Genomic DNA, 14,913 nt, shown 5'->3' with positions numbered 1-14,913 from the left:
TTTTATGAAATACATTTGAGTTAAAAGCGACAGTGGTCCTTGCTGCGATGCTGCTCGACCGTTTCTTTGAGTTGGTCCCATTGAAGAACTTCATTGTACCGCAATTGTAAAACACAATTCGACGGGAGTCCACTTACTAACGTCCTGCACGATTTTCTTTTAAATGAAATCTCTTGAGAATGTTTGTTTGTCTATATACTGTATGCCCTGCGATTGGCTGCCGAACAGTCAAGGGTGTCCTCTGCCTCTCGCCTAAAGTCAGCTGGCATATGCTCCACTTACCCGAGACCCTAATGAGGGCAAGCACTATTCAAAATGGATAGATGGTTCAGCTTTTCAGAATGAATTAAAATGCAGTGGTGCCTTGAGAATTCGGGTGTAATTCAATTCCGTAACTATGCTCGTAACTTAAAACACTGGTATCTTAATCATCTAGGGCTGTCACTATCAAATCTTTTTAGAATCGATTCTCCTGTTGATAATTGGTCCAATAATGACAGCCAACCCACTATTATTATTTTATTTATTTATTTATTTTTACACCTACCATGCTTTTATTCTCATTTATGAGGGGTGGACTTCAATGCTTAAACTGCATATGTTGGTACTGACTGGTGGACAGAATTTGAGACAGTAAAATGCTAAATCCTCAACGGTTAGCAATCACAATTAGCATCAGCGCACTAGCGATTACTATTTTACATCAAAAAACGCTAACTACCATTCAGCTCACTCATACATCATGTTATATGTACATTATACATCTAGCAATATTTTAAAAATCACTTGTAGATACTCCTCTGTCGTTTTTGGCAATATATCCTCTGGTCCAATACAGCGTGCGTCTGCAATAAATGTTATTATTATGGTGGTGAGGATGGTGGGGGTGGGGATGGACCTATTTTTGAGGTCGACTTAGCCGAGTTATTCAGTCTTTTTTCCCCAGCCCTAAAACCATCTTTCCCCGTTGAAATGAATGGAAATGGCATGAATCCATTCCAGACTCCCTCCAAAAAAAACAAAAAATGTTTGTAATGTTTTTTACTCATAAAAATAACACATTATGATTTTGTACTTTATAATAACATACAGTAATGACATAATTAGAAATTAAATAGTGAATTGACCAGTTCAATTCAGTGGACATTGTGCTGCTCCGTCTGGTGTCTGCGCCTTGGCCAACTGGGGGCAGTATAATAAAGACTCAGCTCCTCAGCTAACCGGTGTATTATTAGTCATTCTTCGCAAAGGGTAGAGGATATATGCCTGTGAGTGTTGTTATATTATCTGTCTACATGTGCTGCGCCACCATTTGTGTTCAAATACTAGGTGCTTATGGGTTTGTAACACCGTGACAAATAATTAACACATTTTAATCATGTGCAACCGATGTGCATGTTCGAATTAAGTAAATTCAATGTGAAAATGAATGGACGGATGATTTACCCACGAATGTTTAACATTGATGTTATTTGTAGTGGTGTGCAATCTTACTGTGTTGTACATTTCCTCATGCATTAGATTATATCTAAAAAAATAAAAAAAAACATTACAGCAAAGTTTAGAAAAGACAACTCAGTAAGGTGTCCATTATTCAAGTGCCACAATTTCTTTCCCCGTCAAAGATGCTTTCAAGCAATCATCTTGTCACGGTGCAAACATTAGTGGGGGAAAATTCTTTCATTGCAAGCAAAATCCGACAGCCCAGTTGCTCAATGTGGCGTAGATGCGTCGCTCTCTGTAGGCTTGTCACTGGAGGAAGCTCGGCAGCCCCACAAAGTGAATATTCCAGAGCGGTGTCACCGTAACACGCCGACAAATGACAAATGGTTTTCTGTACACACTGACGGCTGCCGTCTCTGAGCGAGCTGCAGCAACGCAATATTTCAGATAGCTGCTTATTAATGAGAAGCCGGTTCATTTGTGCCGCCGCGGCCTGTCTTTAATTTAGTCCATTTAAAGTCATTTGTCTGTGAATTACTTCCTCTGTTCTCCTGACGGTCAATTGAGTTATTATTCCATGCGTAGACAGTGGAATTGGAGGGTTTCATGCTCTGGAATGGATTGCTAAAATAATGAGTTGATTTTCTTGGTCGTACTTCTTCAATGTTGCATGGAGGTCATGAGCAGCTTACAATAGGGGACCACATAATACATTATTCCTCTGCATATTCATGATTCGCTATTCACAGATTTTTTTGGGCCGAAAACCAACATTGAATGTCCGTGACCTTCGATCCCTCAGGCGGCATTGCATCAAAAACCAACATCAATGTGTAAAGGATATCACCACATGGGCTCAGTAACACTTCAGAAAACCAATGTCAGTAAATACAGTTTGGCGCTACATCCGTAAGTGCAACTTAAAACTCTACTATGCAAAGCAAAAGCCATTTATCAACAACACCCAGAAACGCCGCCGGCTTCTCTGGGCCCGAGCTCATCTAAGATGGACTGATGCAAAGTGGAAAAGTGTTCTGTGGTCCGACAAGTCCACATTCCAAATTGTTTTTGGAAATTGTGGACGACGTGTCGTCCGGGCCAAAGAGGAAAAGAACCATCCGGACTGCTATGAATGCAAAGTTCAAAACCCAGCATCTGTGATGGTATGGGGCTGTGTTAGTGCCAATGACATGGGTAATTTACACATCTGTGAAGGCACCATTAATGTTGAAAGGTACATACATGTTTTGGAGAAACATATGCTGCCATCCAAGTGATGTCTTTTTCATGGACGCCCCTGCTTATTTCAGCAAGACAATGCCAAACCACATTCTGCACGTGTTCTGCGTGGCTTCGTAGTAAAAGAGTGCGGGTACTAGACTGGCCTGGCTGCAGTCCAGACCCGTCTCCCATTGAAAATGTGTGGCGCATTATGAAGAGTATTATGCACAGTCCAGCATTATGAACAGTCCGGGGTCTCAACGGAGACCCCGGACTGTTGAACAGCTGAAGCTGTACATCAGACAAGAATGGGAAAGAATTCCACCTACAAAGTTTCAACAATTAGTGTCTTCAGTTCCCTAACGTTTATTGAATGTTGTTAAAAGAAAAGGTGATGTAACACAGTGGTAAACGTGACCGTGTCCCACGTGTTGAACCATAAAATTCCAAGTTAATGATTATTTGCTAAAAACAATAAAGTTGATAAGTTTGAACATTAAATATCTTGTCTTTGTTGTGTATTCAATTAAATATAGGTTGAACATGATTAGCAAATCATTGTATTCTGTTTTTATTTATGTTTAACACAAGGTCCCAACTTCATTGGAATTGGGGTTGTAATAAAATTTGGTGAGTGTTGAGTGTGCTGCTGTGTTACACCACTGTTCTTACAGGCAGATGTTTTAAACTTTTGCCTAGTAGCACACTGTGTTCTCACAACAATTGTACAATTAGTCATCCACTAATGTACATTCTGTTTTGCCACAGCATACGTATGAAATGTGCACCTGTGTGAGCTCCATGTGCATGAACTTCACAAGAAACTGACAAGTCCTACTGCAACGCACTATGCCACAAACATGGAAATGATAAAAATGCTTTGGTTTGTAAGGAAAGTGCCATAGTTTGAAAGAATTCAGGGCTTAAATTATTTTTGATAATAATTAATATAGGCACGGTTGACTGGTTAGCACATCCGCCTCATAGTTCTGAGGGCCCGTGTTCAAATCAGGCCCTGCCTCTGTGGAGTTTGCATGTTCACCCAGTGCCTGCGTGGGTTTTCTCCGGGCACTCCCGGGTACTCCTCCAAATGCAGCTGTATGGGGGGCACAAGCCAGTGCAAACTGTCGGCCAGTCCCAAGCCCGGATAAATGCAGAGAGTTGCATCAGGAAGGACGTCCGGCTTAAAGCTTTGCCAAACAAATATGATCATTCATCCAAAGAAAGAGTAGTGGAGGCTAAACTCAGGACAGAAGTAAGTATTTGCAAGCAACAGTATGGTTTCATGCCTAGAAAGAGTACCACAGATGGATTATTTGCCTTGAGGGTGTGAATGGAGAAGTACAGAGAAGATCACAAGGAGCTACATTGTGTCTTTGTAGATCTAGAGAAAGCCTATGACAGTGTACCTAGAGAGGAACTGTGGTACTGCATGCGGAAGTCTGGAGTGGCAGAGAAGTATGTTAGAATAGTACACCACATATATGAGGGCAGCAGAACAGTGGTGAGATGTGCTGTTGGTGTGACAGAGGAGTTTAAGGTGGAGATGGGACTGCATCAGGGATCAGCCCTGAGGCCTTCCTCTTTGCAGTGGTGATGGATAGGCTGACAGATGAGGTTAGACTGGAATCCCTGTGGACCATGATTTTTGCGGATGACATTGTGATCTGCAGTGAAAGGTAGAGAGCAGGTGGAGGAACAGTTAGAAAGGTGGAGGCATGCACTGGAAAGACGAGGAATGAAGATTAGCCGAAGTAAGACAATATATGTGCATGGATGAGAGGGGTGGAGGGGGAAGAGTGCAGCTACAGGGAGAAGGGTGGTGAACTTTAAATACATGGGGTCAACAGTCCAGAGCAATGGTGAGTTTGGTAAGGAAGTGAAGAAACGGGTCCGAGCAGGTTGGAACGGGTGGAGGAAGGTGTCAGGTGTGTTGTGTGACAGAAGAGTCTCTGCTAGGATGAAGGGCAAAGTTGATAAGACAGTGGTGAGGCCAGCCATGATGTATGGATTAGAGACAGTGGCACTGAAGAGACAACAGGAAGCAGAGCTGGAGGTGGCAGAAATGAAGAGGTTGAGAGTCTCGCTAGGAATGAGCAGGTTGGATAGGATTAGAAATTAGCTCATCAGAGGGACAGCCAAGGTTAGATGTTTTGGAGACAAAGTTAGAGGGAGCAGACTTCTATGGTTTGGGAGAAGACTTCTATGGTTTGGACACATCCAGAGGAGAGATTGTGAGTATTTTGATAGAAGGGTGATGAGGATGGAGCTGCCAGGCAAGAGAGCTTGAGGAAGACCAACGAGAAGGTTGATGGATGTGGTGAGGGAAGACATGAGGGCAGTTGGTGTTAGAGAGGAGGATGCAGGAAATAGGCTGACATGGAAAAGGATGAGGTGCTGTGGCGACCAGCCGAAAGGAAAAGAAGAAGACTCTGGTTTCCTCCCACATCTCAAAAGCATGCATGGTTGAAGACTCTAAATTCTCCGTCGGTATGAATGTGAGTGTGAATGATTGTTTGTTGATATGTGCCCTGCGATTGGCTGGCGGCCAGTTCAGAGTGGACCCCGCCTCCTGCCTGCAGTTAGGTGGGATAGGCTCCATCACACCCGCAACCCCAGTGAAGATAAGTGGTGTAGAAAATGGATGGATGGATATTTAATATCAAATACTGTACAAACAAATCTGTGTCAAGTGTGTCCAAACTCAAAAACAACCATACATGTATAAAGAGAAGTTTAGAAATACAGTAACACCCCCCCCCCCCCCCCCAAAAGACATTTTAAAAGAGTTTGTTTGATCCTAACATCCATCCATCCATCCATTTTCTGAGCCGCTTCTCCTCACTAGGGTCGCGGGCGTGCTGGAGCCCATCCCAGCTATCATCGGGTAGGAGGCAGGGTACACCCTGAACTGGTTACCAGCCAATCGCAGGATACATACAAACAAACAACCATTCGCACTCACAGTCACACCTACGGGGAATTTAGAGTCTCCAATTAATGCATGTTTTTGGGATGTGGGAGGAAACCGGAGTGCCCGGAGAAAACCCACGCAGGCATGCAAACTCCCCACAGGCGGGGACCGGTTGAACCCCGGTCCTCAGAACTGTGAGGCTGACGCTCTAACCAGTCGTCCACCGTGCCGCTTCGAAATTCCCAGGATGCCCTTTTTCAAGCTATTCTAGTTTCTCTTTTACGACTGGCATTTGACAAGGACGGCTTTCTCATTAATATTCGATATGTAAATAAGATGTACTCTGTTTGGTGAAAGCTTTTGTGATTTGTGAATTTGTGAAAGCTTATGTTTACGAAATGAGCCCGAACACAGCACAATGCTGGTTCTGAAAGTTTTTGGAATTTCTTCATTTATCCCTCAACTCCTTTGGGTTTGACAGGCGATGTAAAACCTTGCACAAGATGCAGTGCATTTTCACGCAGCCATTTTCCTGAGATGAGTGGGTGTGTACCAACCACGAAGTGGGCAGGTACTTTAATATTAATTGACGAAACAAGTTGTGACTCACAGTGACAACGAATTCAAATCCACCTGTTTTACAAGCTTTATGCAGTTTATTGTCTTTTGCATTCAATCGACAAACCGCATAGATGTCAAACAGACTTATTTTGACCTATGTTATGCATAAAACATGGCGAAATGCATATGCGTATACGACATCTGCCTTAAGAAGTGAAATTCTCACAGCGTTTGCTTTGTTTTTGTAATGTGATCTGGTAACAGTGACAAAAGGGAGCCTGTAGTGACAATTTCAAGGCTCCCGCAAGGCTTTAATCTTCTTTAAGGACTTGTTTCCCGTCCCTGGGCCTTAAAATGTGCTTTACAGACTGTGTCAAAGGCAGCACACTGATGAATCTAACAAGAGATGTCGTCATGATGCCAAAGCATTAGCTCGAGGGTCACGCATGAAATGATCCATGTTCTATTTATAAAAGCAGTCGTGTGTGTTTGCGGTGACCTAGCGAGGATGCTCGGGCTTCTTTTCTAATGGCTCGATTAGTAGTTGCATTAGTGTTTGGAATTGTGCGTGACCTTGGGTGTCGGCTGGTGTTCGGTGCTCTTGCTCTTTAGCTGTTTACTTCAGGTTCGCCAAAAGACGTCAATCTGCTTATAGCTGGAAAAAGGGAGGATTTGGGGCCCTTAAGTCTAATGTAACAGCAGCATATGTGTCATTAAGTGATTTTTTAGGCCAGATTAAATGCTGGAAATAATGCCTGTAAAAGCAGTGCAGTGACCATTTCATTTTCTTTTCATTTTGGTTGTTTTAATTCCGCGAGGGGGAGACCATATGTTCGTCAGAATCAACCTAAAAGCAGCGGCGTTTTGTATTATTCATGGGTAAGAGTTACACGTTGTTAGGGACGTCGGGTCTACCACTGAAAGCTTAGTGTAAATCTGCGAGCCTTTTTTCCTTTGTGCCAATGAAATGCTAGTAATGGATCCGCAGGGAGACGCAGAGATAAAAGACTTATCTTTATCTCCATAGTTCACCTCTCATTCTCTCAAATTCCATCTTTTGGCCCAACAACTGTCTCCCTCTACTGCAAGAGTCCTGACACAGGCTGGCCACCAACATAATAAATGACATTCTAAATGCCTGGTTCCTTTCTGAGTGCAGACCTTGTCCTCTGGGACTCACAAGACACTTTAATGTAATGCAGGCCCGCGAAACCATCTTACATTCATTTGAGTTTTTATCAGACCTTATTTGTTCTACTTTCTTTGTATGCATGGATTACTTGGGTTGTTCCAAACATCTGGTTAAATTTTCAGGTCAATAGCACCTTTGGAAATATATTTAATAAGAAAAATTGTGACATGATAAATACTTATTTCAGCTGCTGTATTTGTTCTTTACACAAATAATAAACTAACAAAACATGAAGAATTTTTTTATAAATAATTGTTTGTCACATTATACTGTATGTGTACATCATGAAAAAAATGACACCATGTTGACCTAATGACAAATGTGCACAAGTTAGACAATAGCGCTTCATAGTAATGTTCCATTAAAAAAGTCCAAAATTGCAAAGATGAAACTGTTAAAAAGTCAATATTTTTTATCCATTCAAAAGCCTAACCAGAATCAGAATCATCTTTATTTGTGAAGTATGTCCAAAAAACACACAAGGAATTTGTCTTTGGTAATTGGAGCCGATTGACTGACAACAGACAGTCAATTGACAGTGAACACTTTTGAGACATAAAGACATTGACAAAAAAAACAGTCACTGAGCAATAAAGGGTTGCTAGTTAGGTGGTAATGCCGGTACATTTTAATGTTTTATTTTATTTATTTATTTATTTATTTTGACAATTGTGCAAAAAGATGCAGAGTCCTCTAGCACTTAGAGTAGTTCAAAGTGACTAATATTACAATAGTCCGGTGCAATGACCATTGTGCAAAGGGCGTCGAGACTTCAAGCGAGTAGTACGATCGTCTGGGACAATGTTGATTGTGCAAATGTTGCATATACTCCTCAGTCAGTGTGCAAATGGAGCAGATGCTACTCTGGCATGAGTGGCCAGAATTTGTCAACAACAGATATGCAAATAGTGCAGCGTGGTGAGACGACTACAGTGAGTGCACGAGTAATATATAATTGGCCCGACAGAAATGTGACAACAAACTCAAGAGAAAATGTTGCAATGGAATTGTAGGTTAGGTGTTTAAGAAGTTGATTGAAAGAGGGAAGAAGCTGTTGGAATGTCTGCTAGTTCTAGTTTGATTTGATCGGTAGCGCCTACCTGAGGGAAGGAGCTGGATGAGCTGGTGACCGGGATGTGGAGGGTCCGAGAGGATTTTGCACGCTCTTGTCTTAGTTATGGCAGCGTGCAAGTCCTCAAGGGTGGGTAGGGGTACTTTGAGTTTAAACCTGGTTTCAAAATCTCAGATAATAAAGGATTGCACGACAAGCTGGTACTTCGTCATAATTCTTCAGTTCATTCTCAACTATAACATGATTTTTGTTGTTGTTGTTGTTTTTACATAATTTTGTATTTCTTTACTGGGCAGTGCCCAAGATCTGCTCAGTTACCGCTTTTTTATTGGATTGTTTCCTGTCGGCTCAAAACATCTTTCCATCTGTCAGGGTCCAGAATTCGGTTCGAGGATAGTGCCCCTCGGATCGTGGAGGACCCATCTGACTTGATAGTTTCCAAGGGGGAGCCAGCCACCCTCAACTGCAAGGTGGAGGGCCGCCCCCCTCCCAGCGTGGAGTGGTACAAAGATGGCGAGCGAGTGGAGACTGACAAGGACGACCCCCGCTCGCACCGCATGCTCCTACCCAGCGGCTCGCTCTTCTTCCTGCGCATCGTGCACGGCCGACGCAGTAAACCAGACGAGGGCATCTACACGTGTGTGGCACGCAACTACCTGGGGGAGACCGTCAGTCGCAATGCTTCGCTGGAAGTTGCTCGTAAGGCTCTGTGCTATAGATTGTTGAGTGTGAAACTCGGAAATATATATATATATATATATATATATATATATATATATATATATATATTTTTAAAAACATTTTATCGTAACATTTTGAATGTATTAAAAAAAATCCTACTTTTCTTTAGTAATATTACGTGTTCTCGAAAGAAAATCACATTTTAAAAAAAAAGAAAAAGAAAAAAAAAAACCCCGTTCATTGTTCAAACAATTTTTTTACATCTGTTTTTTCAACCTACTCCTATATATCATAATGTTTTGAATGTATTCTAAGTTACTACTAAGGCACTGTGCTATTGATCGTTGCATCCATTTTCCATTATCCTCACTAGTGTCGCGGGCTGTGGCGAGACGTGGGGTACACTCTGAACTGCTCGTCAGCCAATTGCAGGACACAGCCACATATAAACAAACAACCATTCGCACTCACATTCACACCTCCGGACAATTTAGATTCTCCAATTAACCTAGCTTTTGGAATGTGGGAGGAAACCAGAGTACCTGGAGACAACCCACGCAGGCACGGGTAGAACGCATGCAAACTCTACACAGGTGAGTCCAGATTTGAACCCTGGTCCTCAGAACTGTGAGGCAGATGTGCTAAACACTCGTTCACCGTGCCACCTGCCTTTGCAGCAGAGGGATCTCATTGTTTCTACATGTCAGTCAGGAAATGGGAAATGTTCAAGGTGTTAATATGGAACATAATCAAGTGAAGAAAATATGGCACAACTGTGACATTATCAAGAACTGGATCTCCCTCCAAAATTGATGAGAGGATGAGATGAGATAGGGAAACCTATCAGCCAATAGGTCAACAGAAAAGTTGAAGGAGCTGCAGGAATTTCTGGCAAGTACTGGGTCTTTGTCTGACTGATGGGGTGGGGTGGCAAGATGGAAGCCTTATCTTACAAAGAAAGTAAAACACACTTGAACTCTCCCAAACGCATGTGGAGAAAATGTGTTATGGTCCGATGAAACCAAAGTTTAACTTTTTGGCTATAATTCCAAAAGATACGTTTGAGACAAACACAGCATTGTTCATCAGCAAAAGTCACCATATCTACAGTGAAGAATGGTGGTCACAGCATAATGCTTTGGGACTGTTTTTCTTCAGGTCAAATTGCGGCCTAAGTCAAGGAAGAGAGAATTGTGAGCAGTTCCAAACACAAGTCAGTGTGAGCACAAAAACCTTCAGGCGTCTGCTAGAAAGACCCCCCCCCCCCAAAAAGAAAATAAATAAATAAATACATAAAAAGCTGTGTCAGTACATTACTGTATACTTTCTTTCAGAAGCCTTCGTTTCCCAACTTTTCACGGATGTCTTGATCCACGCCTGAGCAAGGACTTTTGATTTTGACGTACTTGTTATGGTAGCTTGGGGTCACATCGGAGAATATTTTACTGATGCATAGAAACTGCGATGTCTTTTATTCAGGTTCAGGATGTTGGAACAAAACACATTGATTGTTGCTGAACTGTGGCGGACCTCTTCTTTAATTGCATCATTTGAGATTTGACTGTGTGTGTCTGAGAGTGTGCAGGAGTTTGTGTTTTGTCTTTGTTGTGCAGCTGAGGAGTACAGCGGAGAAGCAGGCACACAACACACCCGCTCGACCATTATTCTTCCCAGTCGACCCGGGACGCGTGCCATTGTCTTCCCACCGCCTAATTGTGCCAGTGTGGCTCGGCTCCCGGCTGAACCGCCGCTCGCCTTGGCGCGAGGAAATGGATTAGTCGGCGCCTTGATTAGGGAAGCTGCAGAACAGATTAGCAAGGTCGACTCGTCCTGGTCGGGGAGACATAAAACAGCAGTTGGAGTCTTATCTCTGCTTCATGACTGCCGCTGTGTTATGCATGGCTGGCCTCATCCGCATCTTACATCCACCTTTAAAAAAAAAAAAAACACACACACAGTGTGCTGCCTCCACACATACATTACAATAGACCCAAGGAAGATACAGTGCATCCGGAAAGTAGTCACAGGGCTTCACATTTCCCATATTTTGGTTTGTTACAGAATACATTCATTTTCCCTCTCCCCAAAAAAATTTACATTTACATTAAAATTTTTTGCCTCAACATTTTATCCATCCATCCATCCATTTTCTACCGCTTGCCTCAACATTTTACACACAATATAATGATGACAGCATGAACTGTTTTTTAATGTTTGCAAATTAATTAGAATTTAAAACAAAAATAAACACATAATAGTACATAGTACTTTATTGATGCCCCTAAGGCAGCTTTCACAGCCTCGTCTTTTTAAAGGTCCCCTATTTTGGCTATTTAGACATAGAGTGACTCTCTAACATGGACTTAGTATAAAAGTGTCAATATCATTAAAAAAAACCACCTTGGTTTTGTCATACGAGTGTCCAGAAAAGGCCCTCCTGACAGATACAGTACTTCTGTTTGACCCATTTTTGTATCCGCTTTGTCCATATTTGACAAAGACCACTCCTTTTTCTCTGACTGGTTGCCTCTGTGTCGAAGACCCACTTGTGAGAGTACACGTGTTTATGTTGACAGCGCTGGCTCGGGAGCGGAGAGGTCGCCGTAGGTCTTCGCTAGTGAGGTAGATAAGGTCGAGAAATTCGAATGACCTGAGTTCAGGTCTCTCAACAGGGAAACATCTGGAACTCAGGAATGCGTGGACGATTTTAATTCATATGTCACATTTGACTGAGGCACCATAGAGCCAATAGTATATCCCAAATACTAGAAAAAGTTGGTTTGGTAAAATATGGGACATTTAAGTAGGATGCTACAAGCTTAGCACACCTATCTTTGGTCAGTTTCGCCCAGTCCTCTTTGCAGCACCGCTCAAGCTTCATCAGGTTGGATGGGGAGCATCTGTGCATTTTTCAGATCTCTTCAGACATGTTTGGTGGGATTCAAGTCTAGGCTTTGTTTGTGCCGCTCAAGGACAGTCACAGAGTTGTCCTCCTTTGATGTTTCCGCTGTTGTCCTGCTCAGAGATGATGCATCCCCCCCAGTCTGACGTCAAGGGACCGCTCAGGGGCAGGTTTTCATCCAGAAAATCTCTGTACATTGTTGCATTCATATTTCTCTCCATCCTGACGGGTCGCCCAGTTTCTGCAATGAAATAGTTCAATCCTTGTCTCATCAGACCAGAGAATTTAGTTTCTCATGATCTGAAAGTCCTTCAGGTGCCTTTTGGGCAAACTCCAGGTCGGCTGCCATGTGCCTTTAACTAAGGATTGCTTCCGTCTAGACTCTCCACCTTACATGCCCGATTGGTGGTTTGCTGATTGTTGTCCTCCTACAGAGAAATGCCGGAGCCTGACAAAGGTCCTCCCTCCCTCTGATTGCTCAGTTTAGATGGGGGGTCAGCACTCAGAAGAGTCCTAGTGGTTTTGAACTTCTTCGATTTACTGATGATGGAGGTCACTGTGCTCATTTGGACCTCCATACCAGCAGAAATGTTTCTGAACATTTCCCCAGGGCTTTGCCTTGAGTGAATTGTGTCTTGGAGGTCTACAGTGAATTCCTTTGACTTCATGCTTGGTTTATGCTCTGACATGCATTAGCAACTGTGGGACCTTTATATAGGCATGTGTGAGCCTTTCCAAATCATGTCTAACCAACTGAATTGACCACATGTCGAATCAAATTAAGATGTAGAAACAATGGAATCGAATGGAATACTGCTGTAACGTAACAAAATATGGAAGAAGTAAAGCCTTGTGAAGACTTTCTGTCAGTTTTTAAATGCAACATAATAACATGGAAGTAAAAGGCACTTTTCCCCTGCAGCCACGCACTGACTTTATTATTAACATGTCTGTTTGCTTCCAATCTGTCGTCCTCTAGCGAGCAGAGGGGCATATGCTAAACCAGCATGGTGGTGGTCGTCTTAGACCCCCTCTTCCCCTCCCGTATGAGGGTGGTTGTGCTTACTGTGGGTTAAAAAGTGACCCAATTAGCTCTGACAGGCTAGACGAGGATGGGAGTGTGTGTTAATGAGAGACCAGTTTAAACTGGTGGTTTTGCACAAGTGTATGTGTGTGTGTGCGGCAGGACAACAGGTGGTGGAAGGAAGACTCTTCTACAAGTCCCAGGAGGGTTAATGTATAGCCATACATCTCTTCCACTTTTAGCTCTGAGGCTCAGCAGGTGACTTTGCTACTTCAGCGAGACTGACATTTGGTAGCAGAGCGCAAAATCAACTATCCTAACTTAATCCATTCCGGATTGTGTGCCTCCCTATATATATATATATGCATGAATATTCTCATTAAGATTAAAGTGTAGAAAAACATGGTGTTTTTCAAAATCATGTAAACAAATTTATGCAGTGTTCAATTGGAAACTACCTGTATGCTTTCAGTAATTGAACTATTTTCCATTTGTGGCTCTATTGTTATCATCACACTTTTCCAATTTGCTCTGTGGTGGCAAAACAAACCAAAAAAAAAAGTCACAAAAGAAAAAGCACTATCAAAGCAGTTATTATAATCAATAGGCATCTCCTACCATATTTTCCAAGCTTCTAATTATGACTAAAATGTACAGCCCTAAGATTTGATGTACAGAACTTTTATTTTGCATTTTCCTCCTCTAATATGTTCTAGCTAGTGAGTGCTCGCATTAAAGTGCATTCTTGGCTCTTAGACATCAGCCAGTGTCATTGTTCTCTTTAACTGTAAGCTTTGGAGGCTTAAAAGAAAAACACACGTACACACCATAATGAGACTGAGTTGGCAGACTGAAGCGCTGCTTCCCTCCAAAGTGCCTCATCGCGACACGGCGTACTGTGGCGTTTCACCAACGCTAACGTGTCAGTGAAGAGATAGTCACATGGCGTGGGAGGATTAGAGTAAAGTAGGACGAATAAAAAAGAAAAGTTGTTTTAAAAGGCTCTATATCCAGATGTTCTTCTTACTCCTGATGGGGGATTATGAAGCAATCTATCTTGTGTCGGGCGCAGCTGTTTTTTTCCCGTGTTGGGATGCTAATGTCTCATTCTAACCCTTTGTAAACTCGTCATTTGGAAAAAGGTTATACAGTATGTGAACATTTTATTAATTTGTAGAGCCAATTGATGGAATAGATTGTTGATTTATTGTGTCTTGAAGCAGTTGAGACAAACTGCCCATCCATTTTCAATACTGCTAGTCCTCATTAGAGTCGCGGGTAAGATAGTATAACCTATAGTATACTTGCTGACTTTAGCCGAGGGAGGTGGGGCAGTACACTGGGGAAAAAAAAGTAACCTACTTAATTTTCGGTTGCACATGATTAAAATGTGTAAAACTGATGTAATTTTTCCTCTTGTCCTTGAAAATAATCAAATAATATATTAGTTTAACACCTTTTAATCATGTGTAACTGATGTACATGTTCAAATTACCGGTAAGTAAATTCAAAGTAAATGTTATTTTCGTAGACAGCGCATCTGCAATGGGTCACAAATGCTGGTGGTTTCTAATTTGCGTGTGTTTGCCAATTTGGCAGATCAGTCTCCACCAAGCTGGGTGTTGCAGTGCAGCGAGGGTGTGGAGATGGGGGATTGAAAATTTGGTGGCAGAAAGTCGGTCTAGACTTACCCCTTCTCAGACCACTGCCAGTGCAGCCAGTCTAATGTGATTTTGGTGAATTTGATTAGGGCAAAGGCGGACAGGTACTGAGGTCCGCGGACATATTTAGGTCGCCAACGGTTATCACAAGCTCATTCTGTATTTAATAAGGGTACCCGCTCACATTGTCTGTTGCCACATCAGCCAAGAACAGTGACAGTGCTCCACTCAGGAATGGATTG

General features: G+C 42.5%; 1 protein-coding gene across 1 annotated transcript in view; it reads left to right on the top strand.

Moving 5' to 3' along the window:
- The window catches only part of zgc:77784 (uncharacterized protein LOC402947 homolog), a 71,552-nt gene that overhangs the window by 9,305 nt on the left and 47,334 nt on the right, over positions 1 to 14,913 (top strand). Inside the window, exon 2 of the mRNA XM_061681336.1 lies at positions 8,776 to 9,102. Coding sequence (XP_061537320.1) covers positions 8,776 to 9,102 — 327 coding nt within the window. The remainder of the gene's footprint in view (positions 1 to 8,775; positions 9,103 to 14,913) is intronic.

Source organism: Phycodurus eques, chromosome 7 (genome assembly GCF_024500275.1).
Source record: "Phycodurus eques isolate BA_2022a chromosome 7, UOR_Pequ_1.1, whole genome shotgun sequence".
NCBI lineage: Eukaryota > Metazoa > Chordata > Actinopteri > Syngnathiformes > Syngnathidae > Phycodurus > Phycodurus eques.
The sequence above is the reverse complement of the archived record's forward strand: the minus strand, read 5'-3'. Positions and strand labels throughout refer to the sequence as shown.